This window comes from Leuciscus leuciscus (genome assembly GCF_965113295.1).
Source record: "Leuciscus leuciscus genome assembly, chromosome: 6".
Taxonomy (NCBI): Eukaryota; Metazoa; Chordata; class Actinopteri; order Cypriniformes; family Leuciscidae; genus Leuciscus; species Leuciscus leuciscus.
In genome coordinates, this window is record NC_138730.1 from 38,573,664 (window position 1) to 38,587,793 (window position 14,130).

Below are 14,130 nucleotides of genomic sequence, written 5' to 3' on the forward strand. Positions count from 1 at the left end.
TGTAATAAAACAGAGGAAATAAAATTGAAAGGTTATGGCTTTTAGCCTGTTTGCAAACATGAGGACTTTGGCAGTTCTCAATGCCCCAAATTCAGGGAGAAGAGTTGATCATCAGTCCCAACTTCTGTATAGCCTACAAGCCTGTTTCAGAGGCCAATAAAACCAACAGTGGAATACAGTACAAGTCTGTTGCTCTGAAGCTTGTGCTCAGCTTTATTGTAAGACCAGACATTTAGTAAAGCTTTCTAGAATGGGTTTTTACAGTTCAGAAGATGTCAACTATACCATGTTGGTCAGTTACAGCTTGTTCCAGCGCAAACCCTCTTTTGGCATAAAAAAAAAAACTACTGTCAGGATTTACTAAAGATGCAAAGTGAAAAAAAAAGAAGTGATGCACAGGCGTTATTGCATATGCATTATTTTTTGTGACTGACCTTATTGCATATGAGATATATAAGAGTTTCCCTTTTAGATGCAAATGGGAGGAGAGTTAAATAAATCATGCAACATTATTTATTAAATTAAGTTTGTTGTAGTCAATTTACTGTAAAAAGTAATAAGTTAAATTTACTTAGAAAATCTGTGGAAACTGACTGCCTCAAATTTCTCAAGCAAATTAGCTAATCATTTTTGAGTTGATTGAACTTACTACAACTTTATATGGTAACTTGTGTATGTGTATAGCAGGTTACCAGAAAACTTAAGTGTTGGTAACTCAGTTTGAAGTTCAGCTAACTTAGAGATTTAAGTTAAGTTTAGTGCACAGAACTCAAACAAAACAATTATCTTAACAAGTCTGCTTGTTCACATTATAAAAAAGATGGAAACTAATTGCCTCAAATTTCTCAAGTAAGTTGTACTTAAAACTTTAGTTGTTAATACAAAGACAGACAACAGATTGTTGGCACAACATTAGGACATTTATTTGTTCCATATAACAATGTTACTTCAAGTCATTATTTTTAAGGCATCCTATCAAATCAACAGTTTAACACAGTAAGAAAAATTGCACTTACTGCACTAATAAACACACAATTCAATGTCCCTTTTCTGACATCTTGTAAATCTAGATTTGCTTGGCCACACAAAAAGAAACGGTACAAACAATTAAGCAAATAAGTAGTTATTTAGCAGGGGGGGCATGTATGAATACATGTTAATATTATTCATATTTAATAATACATTACAATTAAACATATGAAAAAATGTGAAGTTTCAACTAAAGTGGGTTTTATTTATTTTTTATTCTATCATTTATTCTAAATGTTTTATGCAAGACATGAAAGTGTAAATCTAGTTTAAAATAATTGTCATTCATTAAATGTTATTTATGATGATCTTCTGCAAAATCATTGCTAATGCATTATATATTGATTTATATTTTGCACTATTCCTAGTAGCTAAAAGCTCATGGCTTGAATGTCATCTGAACATGAGTGTTAAATGAGCTGAAAGATTGTTACCTCCTGCACAGCATGGCCCAGAAGCTCTTCACTCTGCATGGCTTTCCTGAGGAGGTTGACAACATTAGTACTTCACCAAATCAGAGCCAAAGATTTACACCTCAATATCAACCAGCAACACTTTCTTAACATAAAGAATTTCAACAGTGTTTCTCAGAAATCGCTTACTGCACCTTTAAGGGACATGGTGATTGAAAAAATATGAGATGGGAAGAAAAAATAAATGCCAATGCTTTTGCGTTCTTGATGTGTTCAAGAAAAAAGCATTGATTTTTCCGCCAATCTCTTTTTTTTTTTATTGCCATGTCTCTTTAGAGGCTCTGTACTATAGAGTGTAGGCAGAGTGCTTACCGGTGTATCCTGCGTAGAAGAGTAAGCGTGAAGTGAGCGCTGAGGTCCGGCTGGTAGGTGGAGGGAATTACGACATACTCGCCCGGGTGAAGATGGCAAAACACACTGACCTCCTGGGAGTGGGCATGAGGTACACAACTAACCACAGGACACATGGAACCAGGGGTTAAAAGGGAGTCAGAACCACCGGCAGGCACCTGGACGCAAAAGGCATACCAAAAAAAGGAATTACTATTAAATGTTAGACACCTACACCTTACTAATACTAAATTAACATATCATTACTAAAACAATTATGATTAGAACTGAAAACTTTTAGCACAATAAACACATTTTAGCTTTAAAGCAGTTTAGTCGTATCATAAATGCCTTAAAAATTATTAGAAATGAATAATTTCTGACCTTATAAATATGAAAGCCGATGGCATGGAGAGCATTCTCTGGCCTGTTTTGGTGAAGAGTGACCCTTACGTTGTTACCTCCAGGGTCATAGGTCACAGTAAGGGGTATACGGGGGTTGTGTCCATGTGTGGAGAAGTTGCGACTTCCTCCAGCAGTAAAACGTACTCGGTTACTAACGTAACCTCGGTTCTCTCTAGAAGAGGGAACGAGTACTGCGTAAGATATCTTACGCTAGGGGAAAATCCTTTTCCGCGAGATATTGAAGCCAAAAATTATCCTTAATTTTGTAATAATGCAAAACGCGTTGCAGCAGCAATGCAGACATAGGGGAGACAGCTCGCGCGCCTATTGGCTGCTCTGCGGCAACTGCAGCAGCCTATCGAGCGAGGCCTGGCGTGACGTCAGACCCAATCAGGGCACTTCGCGCCCGCTGCGTCACGTCCCGCCGAAATGGGCGTGGTCTAGGCCTATAAATATCGCTCGCAGGCAGCTATTATCTGGTTTTTCATCATCGAAGCAACCAGAGCGTGTGCATGCACGGCAAGATACGCAGTACTCGTTCCCTCTTCTAGAGAGAACCGAGGTTACGTTAGTAACCGAGTACGTTCTCTTACGAGAGGTCTCTCGTACTGCGTAAGATATCTTACGCTAGGGGACCCAATGTAAAACGCCGTGCATGCTGAGATCTGACACCAAAGACCCAAGGGCGAAAGCCCGGGGTACATATAGTGCACAATCACTCAGTGAACTCACAGAGAGTCCGGGAAGAAGGAGGGGTGCAGCCTCACTTTTCCACATAAAGTAGCGTCGAAGGGACGCGAATTTCATCATACAGACAGGGCGGGGTACGGCCTGAACTGATGGGAAAAAATGTGGGTCTTACACAGTTTGCCCAGCTTTAAACTGTCGAACATTGAGCTGTGCTCAGCAAACGCAGCATTCTGAGCTGAACGCATCAGGTCAGATAATACTGGTAGTTTAGACCGACAGCAGCCTGGCCTGCAGGGCGGGAACCTCTAGGTTATAAAACCTTATAAATGTAGACGGGGAGGCCCAGCCTGCCGCCATACAAATATCTTGCAAGGCAATCCCACTTGACCAGGCCCACGAAGAGGCCATGCCTCTCGTGGAATGCGCTCTGACACCCAAAGGGCACTGCATGCCCTTGGAGGCGTATGCCAGCGCTATAGCATCAACTATCCATCTGGATAGGCTCTGTTTCGACGCGGCTAGTCCCTTAGAACGTCCGCTAAACGAAACAAAGAGCTGTTCCGTCTGTCTGAAAACAGACGAGCGAGACACAAAAGCTCGTAATGCCCTGACTGGGCAAAGGAGGCTCGCGTCTCTTTCCTCATCAGGGACCGGTAGGGCTGACAGAGAGATAATCTGCGCCCTAAACGGTGTGTTGAGGGATTTTGGAACATAACCGTGCTTAGGTTTGAGTATAACTTTAGAGTCATTGGGCCCAAACTCCATGCACGCCGCGCTCACAGAGAGCGCGTGCAGATCCCCTATGCGCTTCACTGAAGCGAGAGCCAGCAAAAACACCGTTTTGAAAGACAGGTGTTTCAAATCGATTGACTGTAAAGGCTCAAATGGCGCACCTTTCATGGCTTCCAGAACCGTAGAAAGGTCCCATACGGGGACTGAGGGAGGTCTGGGAGGATTCAGTCTCTTAGCTCCTCTAAGGAAGCGGATGACTAAATCGTTCCTTCCTATTGACTGACCAAGCGTTGTTTCTGAGAACGCTGCTATAGCCGCCACATAAACTTTGAGCGTGGAGGGGGCCCTGCCCCCATCCAACAGCTCTTGTAGGAAGGAAAGCACCTCCGTCACATCACAGTTTGTGGGTGACACACCACGGGCTGTGCACCAGCCCGAAAACACTGACCATTTCGAAGAATAGAGTCGTCTTGTAGACGGAGCTCTAGCCTGCGTGATCGTGTTTAATACTCCTATAGGGAGTCCAACATGTACCCGTTGATGGCCCAGACATGAAGGGACCATAGTTCCGGGTGAGGATGCCAGATCGAGCCGCGGGCCTGTGAGAGGAGATCTCTCCTCACTGGTACTGGCCACGGGGCAGTACTTGCTAACTGCATCACGGCTGGGAACCAAGGTTGGTTTTTCCAGAACGGTGCTACCAGCAGTACTGAGCATCCTTCTTCCCTGATCCGTTCTATCACCTGAGGCAGGAGAGAGACGGGGGGAAAAGCATAGAGCGGGCGGCGGGGCCACACATGGGACAGCGCGCTCCTGCTCTTGGAGAAAAATTCTTGACAGTGAGCGTTTTCTTGAGACGCAAACAGGTCCACTTTCGCTCTGCCGAATTTCTTCCACAGCAGTTGGACTGTCTGTGGGTGTAGGGACCATTCGCCTGCCGGAACATTGTTCCTGGACAGTCTGTCTGGTCCTATATTCATGATCCCTGGCACGTGCGCTGCTCTGAGCGAGCGCAGGTTGCACTGAGCCCATACCAGGAGGCGTTCTGCCAGCCTGTACAGTTTCTCGGATCTGATGCCGCCCTGGCGATTTATGTAGGACACCACAGACATGTTGTCCGAACGGACCAAGACGTGGTGACCTTTTATTTGGGGACAAAAACGCGTCAGCGCGTTGTCTACTGCCAGCATTTCGAGGCAGTTTATGTGCAGGAGCTTCTCCCGTTCTGACCACTGGCCGAAGAACGGTCTGCCCTCGAGCAGCGCTCCCCATCCCGAGGTGGACGCGTCCGTGGACACCACTTTCACCCTCGAGGAAGTCCCCAGGCTTACACCTGATTGGTACCAGTCGTTCGCTTTCCAGGGTTTCAGAGCTGTAACGCATTTCTGATTGACCCTGAGGCGAAGCAAACCGGGTGCCCACGCTTCGCGTGGGACTCGCGCTTTCAGCCAAAACTGCAGCGGGCGCATGCGTAGCAGACCCAGCTGGAGCACTGACGATGCTGAGGCCATGAGACCTAGCATCTTCTGAAATCTTTTGAGCGGGACAGACGCGCCGCAGCGAAAAGAGTTCGCTGTGCGTCGAATGTCTACCGCGCGCTGTTGTGATAGTCGCGCTATCATGGATAGTGAGTCCAGTTCTGTGCCCAGGAAAGAGATTTTCTGACTGGGTGACAGGGAGCTCTTCGCCCAATTGACACTTAGACCCAAATCCTCGAGGTGATCGAGTAAAATGGTCGTGTGTTCTATGAGCACTGCGCGAGATTGCGCTAGAATCAGCCAATCGTCCAAATAGTTCAGCACTCGCATGCCTCTCATTCTGAGGGGTGCGAGCGCCGCGTCCATGCACTTCGTAAATGTACGGGGTGCTAGGGACAAACCGAACGGCAGGACTGTGTACTGATATGCCTGGCCCTCGAAGGCGAATCTCAAATATCGCCTGTGATGTGACGCTATCTGTATTTGAAAATACGCGTCTTTCAGATCTATTGACACAAACCAATCTCCTTGGCGAATCTGCACAAGGATTTGCCTGGTCGTGAGCATCCTGAACTGTCGCTTCACAAGCACTTTGTTCAGTTGTCTTAGATCTAGTATGGGTCTGAGACCCCCGTCTTTTTTCGGTACCAGGAAGTATCTGCTGTATAGCCCTCCCTCGCTCTGATCTTGAGAGAGAGGTTCTATGGCCCCTTTGCTCAATAGTTTCGTCACTTCGGCTCGAAGTAGATGTGCTACTTCTGTTTTTACCGTGGTCTCGACGCGCGCCACATAGCGGCGAGGGCGTCGGCGAAACTGCAGCGAATAGCCTCTTTCTATAATGTTCAGCACCCACTTCGAAACCCCGGGTAGCTTTGCCCATGCGTCTGCATGGATAGCTAGGGGTCGAATACGAAGCGCGCTCCGCTCGCTCAGCGATGGAGAAGCTTCGGTGTGCTGTAACACAAGCGTGTCGCTCGTGACATTTGAGGCATGGGGCGCGCTGATGACAGCGGGCAGATTGCCCGCGCTCGACTCCTCTACGGTGGTTAACCGCGAGGGGGAGGGCTGGGCGGTTCCCGTGGGAACTGTCATGTCTATGTGTGGATGTGGGCGCGGGACAGCGGGCACATTTATCACACCGAAAGCATCGTTCGCTTGCGTGAAGCGAGTGCACGTTGGTTTCGTTTTTACAGAAACCGTGAGACATGCATAACGTGGTGTTAGTGGGCACTGGGTAGTGGGCACGTTCACCATGTTTGAAGCGCAACCGATCTGAGTCGGTTTTATGTGCGCGAGCCCTGTGTGACAGGCTGTGCTTATGTGTAGGGATGGGCACTGGGCAGTGGGCATTCTTACTACACACGAAACACCATCGGCCGTGGCCGGGACACCAGAAAATACACTCTTTCGGGGATTTATCTGGGTAGCCGTGAAAACGGCATTTGTGTGCAGGCAAGCGGGTGACAGAACCGACTTGTTGGCTGCAGAAAACACTGGAACAGTCACATTTTCTGGAACTGGACGAGCGAATAGCTTTGGTGTGAGTCCGGCCGCAGCGGGACTGGAACACCGTCGTTTTCCTAGCTGTGCTAGGACGACTTCGGGGCCTCGGGCTTCACCGTGATCCTAGGTCGCGAGCCGCGTCCTGCGGGGCGGCGACCGGATGAGCGGGAGCGCGGTCTCGCGCTTCTGGCCTGGCGGCGCTGTGAAGTGGAGGCAGTGGACGGTGGCTGTGGCTGTGAGCTCTGAGCAGACGGTTTCGCACGGCCTGCTGCAGAGCTGGAGCGCTTCGGGAGGAAGTGCTTCATAGCCTGAGACGCTTTCTGTACCTCTGCAAATCTCTCCGCGAAATCTTTGACGGAGGATCCAAAGAGGCCTGTGGCGGAAAGCGGGGCGTCGAGGAACGCGGTGCGTTCAGACTCGGCCATTTCCGAGAGCGTCAGCCAGAGATGTCTCTCAGACACGGTGAGAGAAGCCATAGTCCGTCCAATGGCTTGCGCTGCGGACTTAGTAGCACGAAGAGCGAGGTCCGTGGCACTCCTTAAGTCCGGCACACAGATCGCGTCAGGTCCTTCCTCATCCAGCTTACGGAGGAGATCGGCCTGGAAGATCTGGAGCGTTGCCATGGTGTGCAACGCTGACGCAGCTTGCCCGGCGGCGGAGAAAGCGCGGTGGAGCAAGCTCGACGTCGTGCGGCAAGCTTTAGAGGGTAGGGCCGGCTTAGCGCGCCGTCCAGCGGAGGGCGGGCATAAGTGGGCCGCTATCGCCTCTTCAACCGGCGGCAGCGAGAGGTATCCTCTGTTCTTGGCATCGTCAACGGCGGAGAATGCCAAAGAAACAGCAGGACGCACTCTAGCAGAATAGGGGGCGCTCCAGGACTTGGCGACTTCTTCGTGTAACTCAGGAAGAAAAGGCGCCGGTCTGGACACAGGCGAAGCGCGCTCCCCAGGCAGGAAAAATCCATCCAGCCGGTTGTGAGCGGGCTGCTCAGGCGAAGACCACTCGAGGCCGAGGCTCGCCGCGGCCTGTGCGAGTACTCGCATGAGTTCCGTCTCAATGGAAGCTCTCTTGCCTGACGAAGTGCGGGCAGGGGGTGCGGGGTCCTCAGAGCCCGCCCAATCCTCACTGCCTGACGCCAGGATAGAGCAGGAATCATCCTCTCCCAGCAGGGCTTCCTCATCCGCGATATCAACGGAAGCGGCGGCAGACGGCGGCCGCTGTCCGTCAGGAAGCGAAACAGAAGAAGCCGGGGAAGCAAGCGGGCGAACCGGCGAGCTTTGGCGGCTGAGGGAGGGTTCCGGGGCCCGCTGGGCACGGCGCTTTTTACGGCGCGACGCCGCGGCGGGCGGGGGAGCAGTCTCGGTGAAGACGGCTAGGCGAGTCCTCAGAGTCGCCATTGCCATCAGCTCGCAGTGAGGGCATCCGCCGTCAGCGAGCGCGAGAGCTGCATGTTCCTCACCCAGGCAGGAAACGCAGATCATCAGGCGGTCCCCGTCGCTGAGTGTGGCTCTGCACGAGCCGCAGGAAGGCATCTTTAAAAAGACGCTAGCTCTTTTAGAAATGTGTGTCGCGGCGGCGACACACACACACAGAAATACAGTGCAAATAAAAGAGAAGGATATAAGCGCCGGAAAGCGCAGCAGGAAGGCAGGAAGGCGGCGCGGCCAGCGACTTCAGTGACTCGTCCCGCTGAAGGTGCTCTCTCTCGACGGCGCGGCTTCTAATCCAGCTCCAGCGATGCGTGTGCTTCGCTTGAAGGATGAAAAATCAGATAATAGCTGCCTGCGAGCGATATTTATAGGCCTAGACCACGCCCATTTCGGCGGGACGTGACGCAGCGGGCGCGAAGTGCCCTGATTGGGTCTGACGTCACGCCAGGCCTCGCTCGATAGGCTGCTGCAGTTGCCGCAGAGCAGCCAATAGGCGCGCGAGCTGTCTCGCCTATGTCTGCATTGCTGCTGCAACGCGTTTTGCATTATTACAAAATTAAGGATAATTTTTGGCTTCAATATCTCGCGGAAAAGGATTTTCCCCTAGCGTAAGATATCTTACGCAGTACGAGAGACCTCTCGTAAGAGAACCAACAGACCAAGAGCCATGAGAGCTGACGGTTTCCCACTCGCCCTCTGAACAGTGCTGAAGAGGAGGAGGAGCTGATTTCATCACACTGGAGAGAAAAACACAGACATTTTAAACCAATAAGATGGCTTTATTGCATCAAATCGTATATGTAGATGCAGTGTGAATATGACCTCTAATAATTGGTGTTATTTTTATACAGTATATTTACACAGTACTGTTCAAAAGTTTTGGGGTCAGTAAGATTTAAAAAAAAAAAAAAAAAAAAAATTCATCAAGAATGCATTAAATTGATCAATAGAGACAGTAAAGACATTTATATTGTTACAAAAGACTTCTATTTCAAATAAATGCTTTTCTTTTGAATATTCTATTCAAAGAATCCTGAAAAAAAAAAAAACACTGTTTCCACTAAACACTACACAGCACAACTGTTTTCAACACTGATAATAAGAAGATAATAAGAAGTTTCTTAAACACCAAATCAGCATATTAGAATTATTTCTGAAGGATCATGTGACACTGAAGACTGGAGTAATGATGCTGAAAATTCAGCTTTGCATCGCAGGAATAAATCACATTCTATAATCCATTAAAATAGAAAACACAAAACAGTGATATAAAATTGTAATAATACTTCATATCTATTAATTTACAGCATTTCTAATGAAAAAATGCAAGAGACTTATTTTAAAACATAAAAAAAGGAGGTGTGGATGCTGCTGAGTGCCGCCCTCTGCTGGGGGTTCAGGACGTCCGTACTGAAGCAAAGACAGCAACACTTCTCCTCTGTCGCACACTTTCAACCAGAACTTAGGGTTGCTGATAAAAGTGCTGTTGTTACGGCAACCGCCTGCAGAGTGACCTTTGACCCAGCGACCTCCAATCTGGTGGCTGTGGGTTAGAAAGCTTCCTACATGAAAGGAAATATATTACCACATTAATATAAATATTAAATAAATGTCTGCCTTTATTATTTTTGAACCTTCAAATGATTCACTAGATATATAATTTATAAGACAGAAAAGGTCTGGTGATGTAAAATGCTCTCAAGAACGTATAGCCAATACCTGTGTAGATACTTTGGAGGTGTCCAGCAACACTGATGGGATAGCCCACCGTGACCTCATCAAATTCCTGCTGGAATTCTGTCACGTCCATCCAGAATTCCCCCTCTGCTGTGCGGCGCAGTAAAGCCTGAGCGCAGGAGGCCTCCAGAGAAGCCCATCCTGATCCGCTGTCGAGAGAGACCGACAGAACCAGTCAGACAGAAGCAGCCTTTCCAATATCGCCAACATATGTGTATGATCGTTCCAAACAAATGACCACCAATATGTTTGAAAAAGAAACATAGTAGGTTCTCTAGAGCCAATCTAAGTAAATACTTTTTATAATTTAACAACTCTAAAATAATTATTTCAGACCCGATTATTCATTAACCACTAATTTTAAAGAAACAGTGTTTAAAAAAAATTTATTTTAGAGGAAAAATAGTTAATTCTCACTTTGTTCTTCAATAATATTAGGTTTTGATTAGGTCAGGTTGCATTCAGTCAAATCACAAAAGTTTAAATAGGTCAATGCATCCGAAGCTCAAATAGGCACATCATATGATCATTATTGCTCTCCACTGGAAATCAATGACTTTCGGCCTGTCCCTGTCAATGACCCACACAGCACTGCAGTTACTAATAAAAGTAAAATAAATGCACATTTCTATGAAGAACTTTATCATCTTGTTAGTTAAGTATGTTAATCAATCAACACAGATATGAGATATTTACAATTATAATAACAAATCTATTTATAACACATATAAGGTATTTAGCACACAAAATCAACGTAAAAACGGACTAGTATGTGATCATTCAGCATTTTTCCCTCCACACCTCTTCCTCCACACCCCGGCCCAGCTCCTCCTCCCCCAGGGGTTTCTTATCCTGATCAGCTCCACTTGTTCGCCTGTAGTCGTTGTGACATTTGTCCACTCCACCACACTCATGGCGTGGAACTGGCCAAGCTCTGGGACACCTGCAGAGAGACAGAGAACAGACCCATTACTAGAGCTAATATTGTACATCATACCTGACTTAACTGGGCAAAATGAGACTCATGTACATTATACCTCCTTATAATACACCTTATAATGTACCTGGCTCACAGATAATTTTTTCCATTGTTATTGCATAAATGAATACTGCAATATTTCTCACCTCTTTTCTCATTAAAAAACAGTGAGGCATGCTATCAAAAATACTTCTATGTGAAACTTCTATAAGGAAGAAACACCTTCCTCTAAATACTTCCTGTGGTATTTTGTAAAAGATTTTCTGCCAATTGTAAAATCGCCAGCAAAAAATTCAAGGTATGAATTAGGAACATTGTAAAGTCTGTAAACTATTAACTATTGCTGCCATAATCTACAATCACTCCCAAATAGTGTTGTTATCGGTAACTAAAACTATTTAAAAACTTGTTTTGTTAATTGAAATAAAATAAACATTAACTGAAATTAAAATAAACTATAAAAAAAAAAGAATACAATTAGAAATGTTGCCTTGGCAACTAACTGAAATAAAATAAGCTTAAGTTTAATTACTAACATTGAAGATTTTTTTAATGAATAAAAATGTCAAAATTACTAAAACTTAAACTAACATTAAAATGAAAACTGAAAATATAAAAATAAATTTATAATACTATATTTACATATTACAGTAATAAAACAACACTGCCTGATCATATATATATATATGCCTATATATAAAATAATAATTTATTAAATTAATTAAATTTCAGCTGCAAAGAATCTCTACAGTAGGAAATAGCATCATTATTCAGCTCAAATGAGTTCAATGTTTGTTTCAGGTCAGTCTAAAAACTGTTAGTTGCAGCAAGTTAGTTTCAACATCCAGCTCAATTAAATTCAGATTCAGTGGTAACTTTTCTCTCTCACCCATGGAGGCGCTGTGAACACAGCAGCTGATGGCATATCGCTCCTTCAGCTCCAGTGAGAGTTGAGATAGACTCGTCCCGTTAGTGGTGTGTTGAATCTGGGTGTCGTTGGACTGTTGTGATGACTCGGCCCCTTTTAGACTCCATCGTACCGCTATGGTTCCGCTCAGGTCCACCATTGCCTCACATACTTGGCCTGCCCACAAACGCTCATATGAACCATGTAGCCTAGCATGAAGAACAGTTGCCAACACTTATTATGATTTGGTCTTAGTTCAAACATCAAATCAAAATGATATTTTATACTTCACAGACATCTTTTTACCAGCACATACTTGGCATATGCTTTCTCCAAAAGTGCTACCCAGAATGGATCCCATGAAGCAAATTACATAATTGCATAAAAAATTATGGATAAATATAAAACTATCGATTTAAAGATGTTGATAATATAAAAAAAAGCAATATATTTTATGTTTAATGCACAATTTCCATATATATATATATATATATATACATACAAAAATATTTAAGTAGTTTCAGAGGGAGACTCTGTTACATTATTCACAGTGATTCATGGGAATGGGCGGATCTTTTGGTGTGATTTGCTTGTTGTGATTCTCTGACTGGAGAATCTTCACCGTGTCTACACGGGACGTGACAAAGCAATCGTGCAAATACATTTGTTCCTCATGCCAGAAATAGCACAAGCACTTGAAGTACGTCAGAAATAGAACGGGGCATCAGATTACTGTCAGGAATTTGACGACCCCTATTTGATTTTGTCGCGTCACTGGCGATTTATGTAGACGTGGTGTAATGTAGTTTTTCTTCAGGAATTCCACTGTTAAACACAATTATTAAAAAAATAATAAGTTGAAATAATGCTGGCTGATTGCTTCAACAAAAGCATATACCATAATTGAACAACCTCCTAGGTTGTTTAACATTTATAAGTTATCATTAAATATCAATTCATCTATGGAGAAATCAGAGAAAATTAATGAGAATTTTAACTCTCCGACTCTTGCACTCTCTTATGGTAAAACGAGACGTTTTACGACACATTAAACCTGACAGTGTTTACCTTGTTCAGAAGATGCTGGTTCTTGAGTAACATGGAGCAGGCACAGAGCAACCAGCAGTCTCTCAGAATGCCTTGCTTTGGGTGGGCCTGCACAGGGTCATCGGGGAAGAGCTGAGGCTGCTTGCAGATGTCCTGGGAAATATGCAAAGAAAGCAAGTTTCTGACAGTTTGTATTGTTATAGACCCAGTGAATTTACTTAACGAGTGCAGTATTTTTTCCATATGCAGTATTTCCTGTATATTTTCCAATAAAATGTTTGGGACATATCGAAGGGCTCATCTCCCTTCTTTTTTAAATGCATGCAATCTGCTACAGTATATGCTAAATTTAATTTAGTCAATATTTAGGAGTACTAATAGCACAGTACCCTTATGAAAAAGAAGTTTATTCAAGTGTGCTATTAGTTTACTTCTTTTAAACTAAAAATAAGAAATAATACTTTCAGTCTACTTTTTATGTACTTCTCAGAAATATACTTAAAATTGTACTTAAGTGTATTTGATTTACTGACAGAAAGGTTTAAGTATATTTGGCCTTTACTTGTACTTAATCTTGTTCTTGTTCACTCCTGACAATAGTTCTCAATCTCTTGAGACATACCAGGCCAAAAACATCTTTCTCTAATGAGGCGGGTTGTACGTTCTATACCTTGATGTCCATGATCATCATGAAGACCTCTCAAGACTTCCTTTTTTAGGCACTGCGGCAAGATGAGCTGAAACGTCTCTCTACTGTACCCTGGCAGCCGAACGCTGCGTTACAACACCCCATCCCGACACCGAATCCTTAGCCAATGCTTCAGCCGTTTCTGAGCCTCTGGAGGCAGCAGTATCCATTCTGATTTTGTTGGAACTGCTCCTCGTTTCCAGAGCTGGATGAATGGCCCAATAGCAGGATCCTCAATCTGTAGGGCTTGCAAGTCGGCCTTCTGTCGGATTGGTAAGGTACTGGTCTCTTGGCACAAGATTTGGGTCTTACGGTCACTAGCCCTCGAGGGGACTAAGGGGACCTCTATGCCTGGGGCCACAGTGGAGATGGAAACAGGGGCTGGCAGCCTGGAAAGTGCATCCACATTTCTGTTCGCAGAACCTGGGCGGTATCTGATTTCAAAGTCGAACATAGCTAGCTCTGAAGCCCAGCGATGTTCTGTAGCCCCTAACTTAGCCGTCTGCAAATAACTTAATGGGTTATTGTCGGTGAAGACTACAAACTTTGCACCTAGAAGATACTCTCTAAACTTACTGGTTATAGCCCATTTAAGGGCCAGAAGCTCTAGCTTACGGGAGCTATAGTTGGACATGTTTCTCTCGGTTGGTCGTAACCCTCTACTGGCAAAAGCAATGGGCTTCCTACGTCCATCTTGCTCTTGGG

At 45.2% G+C, this 14,130-nt stretch overlaps 2 protein-coding genes and 1 long non-coding RNA gene across 3 annotated transcripts in view; 1 reads left to right on the forward strand and 2 right to left on the reverse strand.

The window, feature by feature from the left end:
• Positions 1-14,130, forward strand: part of LOC309501511 (phospholipid scramblase family member 5) — a 113,689-nt gene that overhangs the window by 33,878 nt on the left and 65,681 nt on the right. The window lies entirely within an intron of this gene.
• The window catches only part of LOC309501594, a 29,316-nt gene that overhangs the window by 4,867 nt on the left and 10,319 nt on the right, over positions 1-14,130 (reverse strand). The window lies entirely within an intron of this gene.
• LOC309500499 (calpain-10-like) lies at positions 390-13,595 on the reverse strand (the record flags this gene model as incomplete). The annotated part of the gene is made up of 11 exons (XM_082172107.1): positions 390-1,509; positions 1,815-2,011; positions 2,217-2,374; positions 8,716-8,823; positions 9,414-9,629; positions 9,787-9,953; positions 10,606-10,747; positions 11,673-11,899; positions 12,007-12,059; positions 12,759-12,890; positions 13,497-13,595. The coding sequence occupies 11 exons, from the start codon at positions 13,593-13,595 to the stop codon at positions 1,440-1,442; spliced, it is 1,569 nt and encodes a 522-aa protein (XP_082028233.1). The 3' UTR covers positions 390-1,439.